Below are 17,299 nucleotides of genomic sequence, written 5' to 3' on the forward strand. Positions count from 1 at the left end.
GAAAAGCACCTCTTTGAAAATTAATGAACATTAAATATTTGTACAGTCAAATGAAGATCTTTTTTCAGGGAGCTGCCTGCTCTGTGTTCTTGGGGACTAAGCTGGGAGTCATCCATAATAAATATGGAGGTTAGTAACTGTGAATAACAGTGATGAAATATTAGGGCTGAGACAACCGCTTGCAGTCTTATATTACCAATCTCGTTACATGATATACTAAACACATGCTTTTTTTTCTTTGTGTAGCAAAAGTAGCGTTATTGTGTGATTGCAGAGATATAAAAGAATGCTTGTCACCTCATTCCAGAGCTTGCTTTGTCAATGTTGCTACCCATTAGCCTCAGACACTTGAGACGTGTAATTGTTGTACACAGGAAATGTTGCTTTTGATGCTTTCCTCCCACACAACAGAGAAGAATGAGACCTCAGAATCACAGAACCTTGGAAATGTTTGGAGTAGAAAAGACCCTGAGAAATCACATGGTCCAACCCTCCCCCCTCTGCCATGGGCAGGGTGCTTTCCACTAGATCATGTTGCCTAAAGCTCCATCCAACCTAACCTTGAACACCTCTTTGTTCTTAAGAACAGGATAAACAATTTTTTTTGTGCATCTGAAGGACTGAACTTTAGTACACATCCATAACGTCAGAAAACACAAAGCCCAGCTGGTGGGATGCAAAATCTCCCTCCCACATGGCAGAGACTTATCTTTCCCTCACTCCTCCCACACCGGTGCAGCACTCACATGCAATGCGGACGTAGGCCTTGCGGCTCTTGGTGGTGCCAGCTGAGCTCCAGGCGACACACTGGCACCAGTAGTCCTCGGGCCCAAAGAGCTCTTCCACCTGCTGGCGGGAAATCTCGATGCTCACCTCACGGACAATCAGACCTGGAAGGGTACAAGGAGCACTGGTCAGAATTATGCATACAGGAAGGAAGGATCAGAAGTCTGATTGCAAGGTTGAGACCTTCTGATGCTCTGCCCATCTCGCAGCAACAAGGATATGAAAGAAGAGAAGCAACAATTTGTTTGCAAAATACAAGAAAGGGTAACTGAAAAACAAATCACACTGATTATGACTTTTATCACATATCATGTGTCTGTTAGACAAATAAAAGGATAAGCATCTCAGCTGACATAAATTATATCATGTCCACGGGATGATTTACATCAAGTGATGATCCAACCTGGTTTTATTTTCATACAAATATCAGAAAATTATAGAGTCATTCAGCTTATATGACTCCCTTTGCCCTCCTGCATTTTACCTCCTTTGGCTAGACAGATACACCACAGGGAGATGTCCTGCTCACTCTGACACTGAACTGCACAGGAAAATCGATTTTGCTATTTTAGAAAATGTCCCGGTGCTCTGTAATGATGGGCACAAGTGCTGCAGCACAGTTTTAGCAAGATGTCAGTTTGGGAGCTGTTACTGCCACATATGCTGGAAATACTGCAAGTTTTTTTAGATGATTTTGTAAGACATTTACAACATACTTCAGTGTCTGACAGCCTCCCTGGCCCACACTTTGTCTCAGTGCAGTCCCTAAACACATCTGCCCTTACCAGCAGACCACCAGATTTGGCCACATTTCCCACAGAGTACTCTCTGTAGGAAGCTCTTTTACTTCTAAGTGCAAGGAAGTGTTGTGGTGTCTCAGATACCATTTCAGGAATTGTTGGTAATAATAATAATCTAACAGCGACCACTGAGCTTCATACCAACACTTCCTCTTTCTCCACCTAAAAAGGCACAGCCTGGCCAAAATACTTTTAATTCCTGACAAGATATCAGAAGGAAGGACGGAAAGAAAGTTCATGCACTCCTTGTCAATGTATTTGGTCTTTGTTGTCAAAGCCAAAATACCAACAAACCATTAACATGTGTTTGCCTGCATAAAACATCAACACCTTTTCAGAACTGTGCTCTCGCAAACAGCCTTGAATATGTAATTTCCACAGGCAAATATTTTGTGTAGCAGGACTGATTTTCTTTTTCTTTCTAGAACTGCCAGGAAACTGAATGGCAAGGTCCTTGGCTCACAGTCTGCTCAGCGTTCCCCCATCACCATACACCAAAGGCTGGGCTATGAGCCCTTCTACTGAGCACTGTCTTGAGCTCTTTAAGTCTCCCACACAGACTACAAGGTGATATTCATGCCAGGAATGCTCCTGCCTGGACGGCTTGCATGTTCTTCAAGTGAGCCCTTTGATTTTGCCTCCAGCCTCATAGAGGCTCCATTCAGGGAGCCAAGGATTAATTACTGTTTGTACACACCCATGCACTGTCACTGGGGCTCCATGCTGTTTGCTTCCAAAACTCAGCTAACACCAGCAGAAAGGAATTCATGCATGTAATATCACAGGCCTCTCTGCTGGGAATGCCTTCTAATGAGATGCACTTTCCTGCTAGAGACCATCGCAGCCCAGCCCTTTTTTTATTTCATTACCCTTGACATCTTCAGCCATTGAATAATCAGATACTTTCGGGGAAACACTTAATAGCTTTTCCTCTTGAAATGAAATACATAGCAACTGAGCTCAAAGAATGAAAATCAAAGTGGTGTGTGGACACTTGATATACAGCAAACACTATATTATAAACTTGTTCTGCTCTGATGAGAGAATTTGGCTGCAGAAGGGGTCTGAGGGGTAGCTTTTGTCCTGTTGAGGAGAGCATGAAGAGAGCAAGAAGGGAACATGTACATTACATGCATAAAATCGTTATATTTTCCCTGTGCAACTGCAGTTTGTCTAAAGATTACTTCAGTTCATTCCCAGTTTTTATGGCACTAGCCCAGGGAGCCTTAGAAGGTTACAACATTATGTTTTTGTAATACGGCTGATTATGGTAGGGTTTGATGGAACAGTGGACTATGTTACCTAGAGGCAGAGACAAAAAGGCTCATGACGACAGTCCTGGATAATAGTGATTATGAAATATTCTTAACATCTGGGATACAAACACATTTCTCTGATAGCCTGTTGAAGATACAAAGCCACACAAAAACAGCTCCCGTTGAACAATACCAGCAGGACTTTTTCTTTGAATTTCCAAGAGGTTTTCTAATTCAGAATTACAAACTATTCCATTCAGTATCTTTTGGGTGAGCCATAAAGTACTGATAGGTATCAGGTTATTCAATTGATTTGGCCTTTGGACATCAAATAATACCAAGAGTTATACCATGGCCAAAAAGGAGCATACTTTCAGCTGCTGCCTTCTTCTGCTTACTAGCAATAAATAAATAAATAAATAAAAAATCAGTGTCTTTTTCTCTAAGGTGAACTTTTTTTTATAAATTCAGAATCTATCAAAGCAGATGGTGACTTTTTGTTATCAGCTGGGATATAAGGATTGATGGCCAGAACTTAGGGTGACAAAAATATAGAAATTCCCCACAGTGACATCTCCACTATATTGATTTGCTCCCTGTGCTGCAGAGCAGGCATTTGAGGCAAATGTAAAGGAGTCTGTTGACTGTGCTGCTTTTCCTTCTGCCTTGATACGCAGGAAGGCTGATGAAATCACTCTTTCCCAGCACTGCTCATGGGCATCACTTTGCACGAAGAGCCTCAATGATTTCGGAGGAATATCTCACCAGCTTCAGACTCTGGGTTAAGCACAGAGGGATATCCTTCTCTTGCTGCATCAAACCACAATCTTATTCCTTCTGCTAACACGCCTCACCATAACCTGAATAGGAAATGCCTTTTGAGGCTAGGTTACAAAGAAGGAATTTACCAAGGTATTTCAGATAGCAACAGCCTTGTTACCAGCTGACAGATTGCTGTACATCAGATTTCATAGAGAAGGCGGTTCAGTATGTCTGCCTTCATTCAGCAGTATATTGCTTGTACACCTCACATGTAGAGCTAGCACAAGCAGCCTTAGGATGATGACTTCAAACAGTCATCTTCATTTTATTCTTTTCAATCTACTTTGTCACAGTGATAAGTAGCAAAATGTCACCCTCTCTCACACAATATCTCTTTTATCTTACCTTCTTTCCAGAAATACACTGATTTTCTCAGTCTAGATCTTCACATGGCTAAGCTATACAGCAGGTGAAGTTATGCAGCATACTTTTACCCTATTTTCTTACAACACCTGAGCAGGCTGCAAAAATCCAAAATTAATACAGCTGCTTAGATGGTGCCACAATCTGAAAGAAGTTATGATTTTCCTATTTTAAAGCAATGCAATAATAAACACACCTGAAGGGAGAAAACAGGAATGTAGGCAACTGAAGTGCTTGACAAGTCCCTCATAATGCGTATAAGTCCACAAAGAGCATCAACATAGGTCTTCTTATTCCTTCCCTGCCTGTGAGGGAATTAGCTCAAATGTGAAAGAGAAGGGCATTTGCTTGCACCATCCAAACTTGCTTTGCATTCAGCAAACTGAAAACCATTTCCGTATCCACTTGCAGCCCATTTGAATCTTGGGTATCTATCACAGATAAGTGAAGATATTGGGTCTAATTATCACCACCTTATTCCTGGCAGAAATAAGGAGACTGTAAAGAAAGAAGCCTTAACACAAAAATATGGAGAATCAACGTAATTTAAAGCAATTCTCCAAAATAAATGGTGATTGCACACTGAAAAAATACAATTCCTTAAAAGCTCAGTCTTGGGTTGCTGGGTTCTTTCTGCACGTGTTTCTTTCTGATCTGTGTGAATCAGAAAAGATTCAGTGGAGTTCCCAGGAGAGCAACAATGTAAGAAGCTTTAGAACTTGAGTGCAAGGAAGGATGAAAATCTTTTGGGAAGAAACAACAACAACAACAAACAAACAGCAATACAACAAAACTAGAAAAACCTGTTGTCTTCTCCTGGTCCTGAGTATACAGTTCTGGATCAGCTGGGCTACAAAAATGTCAGAGAGCCTGCTTAAGGCCAGGCTACTTAAACACATCGATTAGACCTTTAAAGCACTTAAACATGGCACCAGATGAAACCATTACATTGCTAGGCTTTCCATAAAAAGAAGTCCAAAACCCTTTAGGGGACTAATTATTTAGTTAGAACAGAGGCTGGCTTACAAGAAGGCTCAGAGCTTCATAATAATCAGTTTGTGATGGCATTCCACAAGTTAAATAAGTTCTCCAAGAATGAAAAGTTCTGCATATTTAGAAGCACAATTTACTCAATTATTCATGTCAATAAATTAAATATATTTCTGAGACTGACACAAGTTGGGCTCTGAAATGGAGCAGCAGGAAACCAGAAGTTTGCATATTTTTGTATTCGGATGTTAATGGGAGATGAATGGGTAGAGCAAGGCAGAGAGCAACTGGAGCTGTGCTCAGTGTGCCTGCTGCTAGGGAGTAGAGCTGCATGAACATGGGGGAGAGGCACAGGCTAGGGGTGCACGTCAAAATAAAATTACTACCCCTCCTGGAGCAAAAGAAAGAGTGGGGAGAGAACTGTGGTTTCTATACATACTATCTTATTGTAAGCCATATCCTAGAAACACAATCAAGCCCAGACACTCCATTCACACAGTCCCTAAGTGCTTAAGTTATTAGCAGGCTCTACAAACTGTGAGGTACGTAATCTGGTCTTCAGAGGCAAAAATGTTATCATTTTAAATGTATGCAAATGTAGTGTAATTGTATGATATTATGGTACATTATTAGTAACTGCAATAATAACTCATGGGTTCTATCTTGCACCTACTGAAGTAGTTGGCAAATTTCCCAATGATTTTAATTGGAGCAGATATGCCAGTCAGAGCCATTTCTTTCCAGAGGGAAAAAAAAATATCTTATAAGGTTCTGCAACTGTATATGACAGCTTATGGTGAGAAATGATCACTGTAAACATCTGAAAACATCAGAATATTAGCAATTACTCAAATGCAATTTTCCAGTCCGGAGCCAGATGAGGTTTCAAAGCTAGTATCCGCACCTCACTGGGCATGGCTCTGCCAAGAAATTATTTGGATGTATTTTGGCTGCCATAAATGTTAGGCACTTGATATTAATACCCTGTGTGTGTGAAACTATTCCTTAGGACTTTGATAGAGCAATTTTTGTGGAAGCATTATATTGGCATGTGTTTGACCCTCTGGCACAATACTAACCAGAAGCTATTTAATTACGACACTAAACTGTGCTTCCAAGCTCCAAGAAATAGGATGCATAATTTATTTTCTCTATAAGTGGAAATTCAGATAATTTTTTGTGCTTTTGTGCTTTCATTTGCCTGAAAGGTATTTCATTAATTAGCAATCACATATGCCATAGAACACATTTCTTAAGGAGACTGCACTTCATGAGCTGCTGGTCTGGAGAAAGACACTGTTGTGATACATGCATATAGATTGCAGGTGTCTCACAGCCGCTGCAAGTATGGAAATATAGCTTATTTGCATGCAAGCAACTTGCAACCCTTTACAAGTTTAATGTCTTGAAGTCAGTACTCAAAGCACCCTCCCAAAACTGGCTGCTGGTACTGTTGGCTCTGTTTCCTTCAGACAGTCACAGGTTCCCCTAAATTCCTCAAAATTTCCCTTTGTGCTGTGCAGGAGGGAAATAGAGGTCAGGGACCGTATTTCTTGAGGATAGAGATGAGGCTCTGGGGAGTCATCAGCAAAACAGCTTTGGTGTAGGGAATGCCACATGCTACTACAGTCGCATCTTACAGGCAGTACATAGGTCACTCTGAAAGTAATGCCTCCCATTTATTTCTACGGAAACTACAACAGATACAAAGAGCACAATAACTCCAGTTGATAGAGAAAATTCTCAGCTACAAAACACTCTTTTTCAACACAGCCACCAGCATTAGCTTTGCATTTTCACTAGTGATGAACAAGAGCCTGCATGCCATGCTCCTAAAAATCTGCACCAGCAGAGGAGACCCACTGTCACACTGTCACCACTGCTGAAATGCACCATCCAACACCTCATTGTGCTCACATCCACTATTTGGTCTCCATAAACATTCATCAAGCATCAAGGAATGTCAATGGATGCCATTTTTTTTCAACATGGAGAAGTTCAGTGACACACCTTTGCTTCATTTGCAGTCCTGTGTCAGACATCATTTTATCAGACTGCCCCTCTGCTGCTATATGTCACATGGCAACAAAATGTCATGGAATATTGGTGAGAAGGTTCAACCTCTGCTGCCATATGCAATACGCAAAAGAACATCGGCATCTGACATTGTGGGCCAATATAATAAAATAGGAGGCATCACTTTCAGAGCAGCCCTTGCATTTTAATAACACGCCTGTACGTGCTCTTTAAAGCAAGACAAAAGTGGAAGGAGAATCCTGATACCAAAAAATAAAATAGGAATTTTGCAATCATTACAGAAGAGGCTGCATCACCCCTGCAGAATTTGGCAAAAAAGGATGAAAGCATTTTTAGTTCTCATAGGCCCCATCTGTCTTACATTTCATACAAAAAGCTTCATCCAAAATTCCTTAAAACAGCCTCATATTTTTGACTTTGTGAAAGTGGCCAAACCCATACACCAAAGTGGTATGATCGCAAACAGACTTAATGGAAGTTAACAGACTTGTTTCTCATTACTCAGTCCTTTGTCATTATATTGTTCTCTGATGGTACAATTCACATGACCAAAGCCAAGAGTGATGATCTTTGTAGTTAGTGATAGTCTGGAACGATCCGTCTGATTTATGTAATTGCTTACCACAGGTGCTACCAGAAACCTACCTCTGCAGTAGAAGGCTGATCACTTACCTTTGTGAAAAAAACTTTTCTACAAAGGTAACCATAAAATCAGCGCAGAATGGAATTTATTTACCCCCTTGCAGAGATGGATATCTCACAGTCACAGAGTAATTCTGCTCCAAAACATCAGAGTACTTATGCTGTAGAATCTGGTGTTTTTAAAATGAATAAACAGGCTATGTACAAGAAGAACAGCTTCAAATATTAAAGTTCTTGCTGAGAAAAATGTACTCTATGCATCCTAATGGGACAGAGATGATTGCATAACGGCACACTTTGCCTATATCTTATTTTCTACATAAAGCAGTGGCAATCTCAACAAAAGATAAATAGGCAGATAGATATCTAGAGATATTTTAAAAAAGCAAACAGCTTTAACACTCAGCAATCCTTCTCCTTTGTGATTACATGCACCTGTTTTTGCTTTGATGCTGCTTTTCCCTAACTGGTGGCTGGCTGGTGGTAGAAATCAACTGTAGGAAGATTACAAACAATTTTCCACAAATATTAGCTCAAATATTTAAATTAAAGGCTTCCAGCTATTTGTGGTCTCTTCATAACTTTCTCCGTAGGAAAGAAATACATCCTTGACTCAAATTAGTACAGATGAACAGCCTAATGAAAATTCTGCATTAAAACCTAGATCAAGTTTGCACTAGTCTGCACACTAGCTATGATATCTAATTACCCGTTAACAGCAGTGGGTTGAGCTAAAATCCTCATTCCCACACTGTTTTTTAACTGACTTACTCACTTCCACAGAAATTACAAAGGGCTGTCTTCAGAGAGATTTTACTTTGAACTGGAATTAAAGAATGTGCATTCTGGTTGGGTTCTATTTTCTTTTAGTGAAAACAAGCCCTTTTTGTTCTTTTCCCATTAACATCTGAAGGATCGAGTGTTGTAAGATGCAAAAAAGATTTCAAAATTGAGTTCTTGGGTACGGGTGGAAAACAAATGCAAGCCCTGGCGCCTGCTGGGGTGGAGTAGGTGGGCTACAGGCAAGGGCTGCGTGGGCTCATCCTCATAGGGCAGGTGAGATATCCCTTTGCTATCGCTTATGAGGACAGGCTGAGAAATCTGGGGTTGCTCAGCCTGGAGAAGTGAAGGCTCCGGAAAGACCTGATAGTGGCCTTTCAGTATGTAAACAGCGGCTATAAGAAAGAAGGGAACAGACTCTTTAGCAGGGTCTGCGGTGACAAGACAAGGAGAAATGGTTTCAAACTAAAAGAGAGAAGATTTAAGCTGGATAGAAGGAGAACATATTTTTATGCTAAGGGTGGGAAAACACTGGCACAGGTTGCCCAGAGACATAGATGCCCCGTTCCTGGAGATCTTCAAGGTCAGGCTGGATGGGGCTCTGAGCAATCTGATCTAGCTGTAGGTGTCCCTGTTAATTGCAGGGAGTGGGACTAGATGACCTTTAAGGGTCCCTTCCAACTCAAACAATTCAATGATTGCCTAGGCACCTCGTTGCTCTCTATATGTTCAGTACTTTAAAATTACTTTGAATTGCTCTTTCTCACATATAAACATCTCAGAGACAATAACAACCCTCCCCTCACTTTTTAAAAAATGGAAGCTATTTTTTGTTTCATGGTATTTTTGTGTTAATATGCGCAAATTGCTCCAAAATGTGCTGTTCTCTTCCACAGCTAACAATGTGTGCTTACTGTTGCTATTCCCCCCCACCCCCCCTTTTCTTTTTTCTTCTTCCTTGTACAAAAGAAATAATCATGCCCTGGTATAGCAGGACTCTGAAGAAAAACTCACTGCAAGCATACATCTATTTTCTACCACAGCCATCACCATTTCAGATCCCTGAGGTGTTGGAGTAGAAAGAAATGCACAAGGAAGCCCCCACCTATACCTTCCTACCGCACAGCAGCCCAGAATGGAGGGAGCAGAAGGTAGAGGGGAGCCCACACAGGAAAGCAAGAGGATGAGCTCTTAGCAGCTTCTGAGTCAAAGCCCAATTTTCCCTGCTTTGAGTTGAGGCACATGTGGCTGAGAAGAGATATTGCTACTTTTTGTTTTTGTTCTTTGTTTTTTTTGTTTTTTTTTTTCCAAAGGCCAGGAAAAAATCCTGCCAGAGGTTCATGTTTTACATAAAGCTGCAGATGAGACTTCACAAAGAAAATCTGTGCACTTTTTATTTCTGGTTCAGAGGATTTACATGCTCTTTCTAATGATCTGGGCCTTCAGCAGTGGGTAATGCTTCCCAGTCCCCAGCTTAGTGCTCATGCAAAATTGAAGCACTTTTGAGGCAGTTTAGAGCCTACAGATGAATCTCAATGTGCAGGCAAAAAAAAAAAAAAAAAAAAGAATAATGGTTGTTTAGCACTTCACTAGAAGAAGTGAGGAAATTAGGGGGGAAAAAAATTCTATTGAACTTCAAACATCTGGGAAGCCACCAGAGAGCATCTGAATTTTGAACAGCATGTTTACATTCTCTTTGCATAGTGGAAGAGCTGCAAAAGGAAAGGAACAATAAATGGGTTTGTGTGTATATCTCTAAATAAATATATTTTTTAACATTTTAAAGTAAAAATGTACATCAAGTTGTTTTGTTATTGACTTACTGACATACTTATATAAAAAAAGCACATACATGCATACATGCATGCGTGTACCACACCCATTCTGAATGGATCTGAGAAGCAGAGATGAGGTGAAGCTGCCCCATTTCTGTGTGCTTGATGCAGTGACATGGTTCAGTGGCTGGTGCAGCTATTGTGGAACCAAGGGCAGACAAGACGTAACACAGAGGGTCACCTGGGAGCCTTCTCAAGACGTTTTTTTCCCTTTTTTAGCTCACACACACAGGAACAGAAGGTTGGGGGAGATGTGTCACAGCCACACAGTTTTCTGTCACCGTTCTGTGTGTTTGGCATCATTTCTCATGGCCGACTTAGGGGTATGCTGAATATTGTATCTAAAATAAGTTAAGCAGCTGCTTTCAGAGAGGCCCAGTGCACTAAGTGAAGTGATTTTCATCAGGCAAACCTGAAGGTCTGCCTGCTCCCACATCCCACTCATTGCAGTGTTATTGTTACACAAGCCACTGGGAAGCCCAAAGCAGCAATCAGCCAACTGTGATCCTCTCTAAAATCAAAAGCTAGGACCAAATAATGGAAGAGGCCATGAGGGCCCGAAGATCAGTGTTCAGGGGGATGAAGAGATGCAGAAGAGACTGATGAAAGACGTCTTTTCTGCTCTCGCAATCAAAATATGAAGAAGGATGAGAAGTTATGAGTTCTGAAAGGTACCCCATTAAAACATGATGAGAAAGAGCAGCGTATGGCAGCTGCGCTGGTACCCAGCACATCATGTAGCTCAGTAAGTATAAAGGAGGAATTCACAGGAAGGACAAAATAAGTATAAGCTGTGAACCCATAAAGGCAGCACAAAATTAGATCCTGCATGAGGCAGAGCAGTCTGTGACATCTGCCACTCTGCCTTGCCCCCTGAGCAATGATTTGGAGGCCTGCCTGCTTAGTGAAAACAGGGCTATCACTTGTTCTCAGCAAAGGAAAGGCAAGGTATAATTTGGACCTTCTATTTCCCTGAATACTTTCAGGGATTTTCATGAAGAGACTTCAGACTGAGTCATTCTCTTTTTAATTAAGAAACCTACATCTATAGGATGCACAAATCCCTTCTCAGGTTGCTGCTGGCTGCAGCCCTTCTGTTGGGCAGCACACAAGGTCCAGGTCCTGCTCTTCTTCTCCTCCATTCCTGTATCCAAAAAGCAACTGAAACTCACTTCTCATGCCAAACAAAGCCAAAACTCATTGGCCTTATAGGCTGCTGACCAACCTCACCACAGGGATCCCAGATCCCCTGCAAAGGGCTTTCAGTTCTAAAAGAGCCGAGGGGCACAAGTGGAAAACCAAAGCTGTGCTGGACAAAGCTGGTAGGTGGACAAATGTCTGAAGATGTCTTTTGGGAATCTAAGGGTATTAACAGGATTATGAGTCTGTAACAAAGGGCTTCATGAAAGAAAAACCAAGAAGGGAGGAAATAAGGTGTAGGCTGGAAATATTCAGAAGGGTATCTTCAAATGATTCAAATGTATATCAAATAATATACATCCATTTTCCTCTTTTTACTGTTTTAAATAAAGTTATATCCTGTCTTAGATTAGTTTTCCTAAAAGCCCACAGGAAACTTTCAGGACAATTAGGAGAACAGCTGCAGATAGGAAGTTAACATTGCAACAAGAAATGAACAAATACACTAAGCTTTTATCTTTTGGTCCCAGAGCACTCAGCAGAGGTAAATAACAGAGAAGTGGAGTGATTTGCACAGAGATGCATGGCAAACCCACAGAAAATTTGGAATGACCCTTCTCATGGACCCATCGTTACTCACAGAAAGAGCCTAGGCAGGAATAACTTGCAGAAAGAGGAGGAGCTCCTCTTGCCCCCCTGTTAGCATCTCCAAATACCTTGCAGGACAGAGCAAGAGAATTCAGTGCATTGGAGCTGGTATGAGCCCAAATGAACACATCAATGCACCACATTGTTTTAGCACACAGGGACACCAGGTCAGGAAGTGGCTCGTCCCCTCATAACAACAGCCATGGCACAAGAACAGGCAGGTGCCCAGGGCTATGAGCATTAAAAGAAGGTGTCTAGATGAAAGAGCTAGAAGTTGCCTTCCACAAGTATTTACAGGGATAAAAACCCTCTGTAGCACCGTACGAATGAATGAAGAAATTAATTATATGATAATATATGCACTGTGTGTTATTTATCATAAATACTATACTCAGTAGAGTCTAAATTCAAAATCCACAAGGTCTGTTTCAATCTTCTATACTAAAGAGAAAGGAATTATGGATTCAGCTGATGGTTTTGCACTACCTATAAGCAGGAGAGTGAATGTGTGGCCTAATGTACTTACTCTCTATGCAAAAATATAACTTCCCTTCCTTTGATCAGTACTGACCTTAGTGATGCCTCCATTTCCTCCAAAAGAAAAAAAAAAGCAACAATAATAACAAAAACAAAACAAAACAAAATCTCAAACTCAAAAAACACCATCATTTTGAATTTTTATCCCAGAAAATGGGGATTCTCTGGAGGAGCATATATATGTTGCTTCTGAAGTTTTCAGAAAGGCTCTTTTTCTATCAAAATGTACTAATTACTCAAGATGAAAGAGGAAACTCTGTCTTCTTGTAAAAATGCCTGCAGTAGCTTAGCTGTGGGGTATTCCCTTGATCAGGGTGTGTTGGAGACCACGCTGTCAGTATCTGATTTGGGAGGTGCTGGCTAGGAGAAGAGAAGAGAGAGCACCTCTTGTAGCAGTGATGGGCACAGGCCTCACACAGGGTCACAGGGAGTGATGGGCAGAATGGAGGCCTGAGTGGCACCTGAAATAGCACCAAACAAAATGTCACATAGGAAAATAATGTGGGTTTGCTCATATATTTCTAGGTAAATAAACATCCTGTACCTTTCCATAGAATCTCAGTCCATTGGGAACAGAGATTGCTGCTCTTTCTGGACCAGCTGCAGCCTTTCAGACCATACATAATAGGCATGTTTCACTTATAGTATCCTCACAGAGAGAAGAGTAAGAATTACTAAAGAAAATGGACTAGAGTATAAATTCCAGCCCACATCTCCAAACCGTTAATAGAAGCATTTGGAAAAGATAAATGGGCACATTTTTAAATTTCCTTGAAATGAGTTGGATTAGGGGAGAGTATAGAAGGTATAAAGCTAAAAATTGGCAATAGGTTGCTAAGAAATAATTATTTTGAATTGGAGTGCTTGATGTTTGTAATGGATTTGATCCAATGACAAACAGAAAATAAAATGGCTTATGACAACAGTGGAATGAAAATAATCCTTATTTATGATATGTGGTTACCCACACTAACACAATCCCATGGTATTCTGCCCCAGAGAGTCAAAATATTGCAGGCTGAGGCATAACTGCAGCATTTACTATCACTTGTCATTTCCTTACTGAAGTTGCTAAGGGAAACTGGTCATATTTTGAACACTTGAAAAATAATAAAGAGAATTAGGAGGCTTTAGCAGGTCATGAAGAAGCAAACAGGCATTAAGGAAGAAATACATGCAGAAGGAAAAGAGCAGGAGGTCACAGAAAACAAGGAAAATAATACCCCTCTGTGCTCCTCTCCTAGACTCATTCTTACATGGCACCTAAATTTCATATCCGAACTCCTAAATTAAGTTCTCCACTGCTGATATTCAAAGAAGTGCTGCATTTTAACAGTAGCAATAGCTTCTGTTGTTCATGAAAAATACCAGGACAAAAGCACACAACTTCTCAAAATGAGAGGGTGTAAGATGATCTCTGTGTAATCAAAAGTCCCAGCTTCAACAAGGAATGTTAGCTGGAGGTCAAACAAGTCGCTGGGGCTGTTGTTTGCTAGGGCAATGCAGCCTTAAAACATTGTGTCACAAACACCAAAAGAGCTTTCATGATATCTATAGACACAGAGAAAAAGAAAGTGATAGAGTGCTGTGGAAGTGATATTTCTGTCTCTGTAAATGGTGCCAGAACAGCAGAGAGTCACTGTGGAGGCTTCTCCATGCTGTCTTGGCTGCAGCATCCTGCAAGAACTGCCTTAAAGGCAAAAGGGTAGACGTCAATCTTTGATCTCTCTGTTGAGGGAGAACTATTAAAGATTTAGCTAGCTGGATGTCTACTCTCTTGACATGCTGCCAAAGCCATTGCTTAAGGTAACAACCTCCTATTTGCCAGATCAATGCTGACCAGACGTCAAAAGCTCAGTCTCCTTTCATCAAATCTACAAGTCATCCAGAAATACATTATTAATGGGAAAAGGCAATGGTGGGAGGTAAGCGCAGGAATCACAGCAGCAGCTATGTCAAGAGACCGAAATGAAGAAGTCTGAGACTTCTGTCTGAAAAGAAGAACATATTTACCCTGCTGAGTGCAGTCTGAGAAGCGACCTTCAGCAGGTAGAAGTCTTATTCTGATCCAGATTTTAACTTCATTGTTTTTGTTTATTTGAGAAGTGGTGAGTGGAAAGGACAGCTCAAGGGAAGTACAGGGAGTTACCTTTATTCCCTGCTGAGGGCTAAGTGGCACTAGGATGCTCCTGGTAGATGGTAGGTCCTCTGAGATATGGCTTCTGAAGGCCAGAGATGGGTAGAAGGATTGGTGATTTCACCTGGTCCTTAACAGAGCCTCCCTCAGCATGTCTTTCCTCTGTGATGGCACAGATAGGCTTGTTCATTTTGCATTACCTGAGCCCCCAGGGCAGGTGCAGGAATCCTTATTCCATCTTGCTGCTAGTTGGGAGCACTCAGGAGGGAATGCATAGACTCCCTGAGTCTTTCTCTCCCTGAGAAAAATAGGATGTAGGCCAACAGAATGTTGACCAAATTAATCTATACATCACATTAGCACTTGAAATGTTCGAAACATTTTTACTCTTTGCTTGAAGCAGAGAGACAAGAACAAGTCACCGCTATTGCAGAGAGCAAGAGAAGGTTTGTAGTTCATTTCACCTTCATACTTATGGAGAAACTTATTACAGTGCATATCCAAATGGATAAGCAACAGTCCTGATTTCTCTCTGTTGTACAACAGGGCAATATTTGTTTTGATTTAGCAGCATTTAATCCCTCTGGACAAATGAAAGTGGTGCAAGATCCTGATTTTCTGTATGTCTGCAACTTTTCGGTCACTGCAGAACATTTTTTCTGCATGGAAATATTTCTCCATAAAAAACAGACAAGCAAGATAAAATCTTTCGCCATAGCCAATTTTAGAGGCACAATAATTTGGAAAATGTGCAAAAATTTCTCTAATAATTATTGATGCTATTAAGCTTCCCACTCTTTGACAATGGAGTTCTCTTGCCCCCAATAGCAGCAGTTCTGCAGGGTTCCTTTTACTTTCTTTGCTATTATCTTTTATGAAAGTCAGCCATAAAATCAAATTTGCTCCCTCAAAACAACTTTCATTTTTGCTTTTTAAAACCAGTGTTCTTATTTCTTTACATATATTTTTCCACATTAATGGGAAAATATTCCAGCAAAACATAAAAAAAAGACCATGACTTGCCTTGTATTTCACGTACATAGGAAATGAAAGTCAAAGATGCGCACTAAAGGTTTTCAAAGCACCCATTTGACTTCTTTATGAAAATGCTTAACTTTTTCATAAAGAAGAAAAATTCCAGAGAGTCTGAAGTTTAAAGCAGAATTTAATGATCTTCTAAGTAAAGCTTCTGGCTTCTCAGACTCAATCACTGGTATTTTTTGCCAGGCTCTCTTCAGGCCAATTTGATTAAATAAAGTGGTACTAGAACACCCTGTCACTGTTACTGTTCTCATTCTCTCCAACCAGAAGGCAACAACTCCCACTGAGTCCCTGTGCATGTTCCTCACTGCAAAGCTTTACCTACTGTTTAAAAATAGCACACAGTGCAAAGTGCATAGGTATATAACTCTTACTTTGTACCTTTTCCGTTATAAAGAAGAAGATATATGCACACATGTATATGTATATATGTACATATATATAAACAAATGTAGGAGAATTGTTTATTTTTCTCCTCTTAAAAATTAGCATTTTTAATATAGGCATTATTAGTGTTTAGCAGCTCTCTTCAATGAGAGTATAACTGCACTCTCATTCCTCCTCTTGCACCACAATTATTGCTGTGCTGTTTTCTCTAGTTTTATTGGTGGCAGAAACAAATTTGACTTATAAGAAGAGTTAATTATCCCTAGGCAGATTTAATTCTTTGCCACAGACTCAAAGTCCATGAGCATATAATCTTTCACAAATCAAAACATATTTCTCTCTTTCATGCATCATTTACAATTCCTAGATGAAGTATTGCTGGCATTAATACCTGTACTTTAGACACCTCTCTTTCCTATAACCTGTGCTGTAGAAAAGAAAGCATACTTGACCTTTACTATTTTCCTGTCATATATTTTATTGCCTGTTTATCTGGTTCCTTTGCTCTGCTTTACTACCTGAGGGCCAGAGAGGGAAAGCCTGGTTCAAAAATGGCAGCTGAAGAGCACCTCAGCATGGTGCACCTCTTCATAGTTGAGCAGAACAGACCTTAGGAATGGTAAAACATCACAGGAGAAGAATGTGCTGAATTCTCAGTTGCTTGGCTTACAAGACTGAGCATCAGAAATACTTCATAAGTGAGATGTCTTTGAGCTCTAGGTTATTACAAGGTGAGTAATCAAGGAGTTTGCTGTTAGAGGTGCTCCAAGAAGACACAGTGAATTTCACGAGCCTTTCTGCATATGCAGACAGGGCAATGTACCTCCTTTCTTCATACATAGACAGGCACACACCTCCTCTCAACACATGCATGCATAAGAGATAGGAATATCCTGGTTTGTGGACTTTTTCTCCAGCCTCCTTAGAATCATAGAATCATAGAATTACTCAGGTTGGAAAGGACCTCGAAGATCATCAAGTCCAACTGCAGTCTAACCATAGTACCCTAACTCTAACAACCCTCCACTAAATCATATCTCTGAGCACCACATCCAAACGGCTCTTAAACACATCCAGGGATGGTGACTCAACCACCTC

At 40.7% G+C, this 17,299-nt stretch overlaps 1 protein-coding gene across 2 annotated transcripts in view; it reads right to left on the reverse strand.

The window, feature by feature from the left end:
• Positions 1-17,299, reverse strand: part of UNC5C (unc-5 netrin receptor C) — a 245,191-nt gene that overhangs the window by 68,374 nt on the left and 159,518 nt on the right. For both annotated transcript variants that reach the window (NM_204451.2, NM_001397462.1), the window contains exon 3: positions 747-890. In NM_204451.2, coding sequence (NP_989782.2) covers positions 747-890 — 144 coding nt within the window. The remainder of the gene's footprint in view (positions 1-746; positions 891-17,299) is intronic.

Source organism: Gallus gallus, chromosome 4 (assembly GCF_016699485.2).
Source record: "Gallus gallus isolate bGalGal1 chromosome 4, bGalGal1.mat.broiler.GRCg7b, whole genome shotgun sequence".
NCBI classification, from domain to species: domain Eukaryota; kingdom Metazoa; phylum Chordata; class Aves; order Galliformes; family Phasianidae; genus Gallus; species Gallus gallus.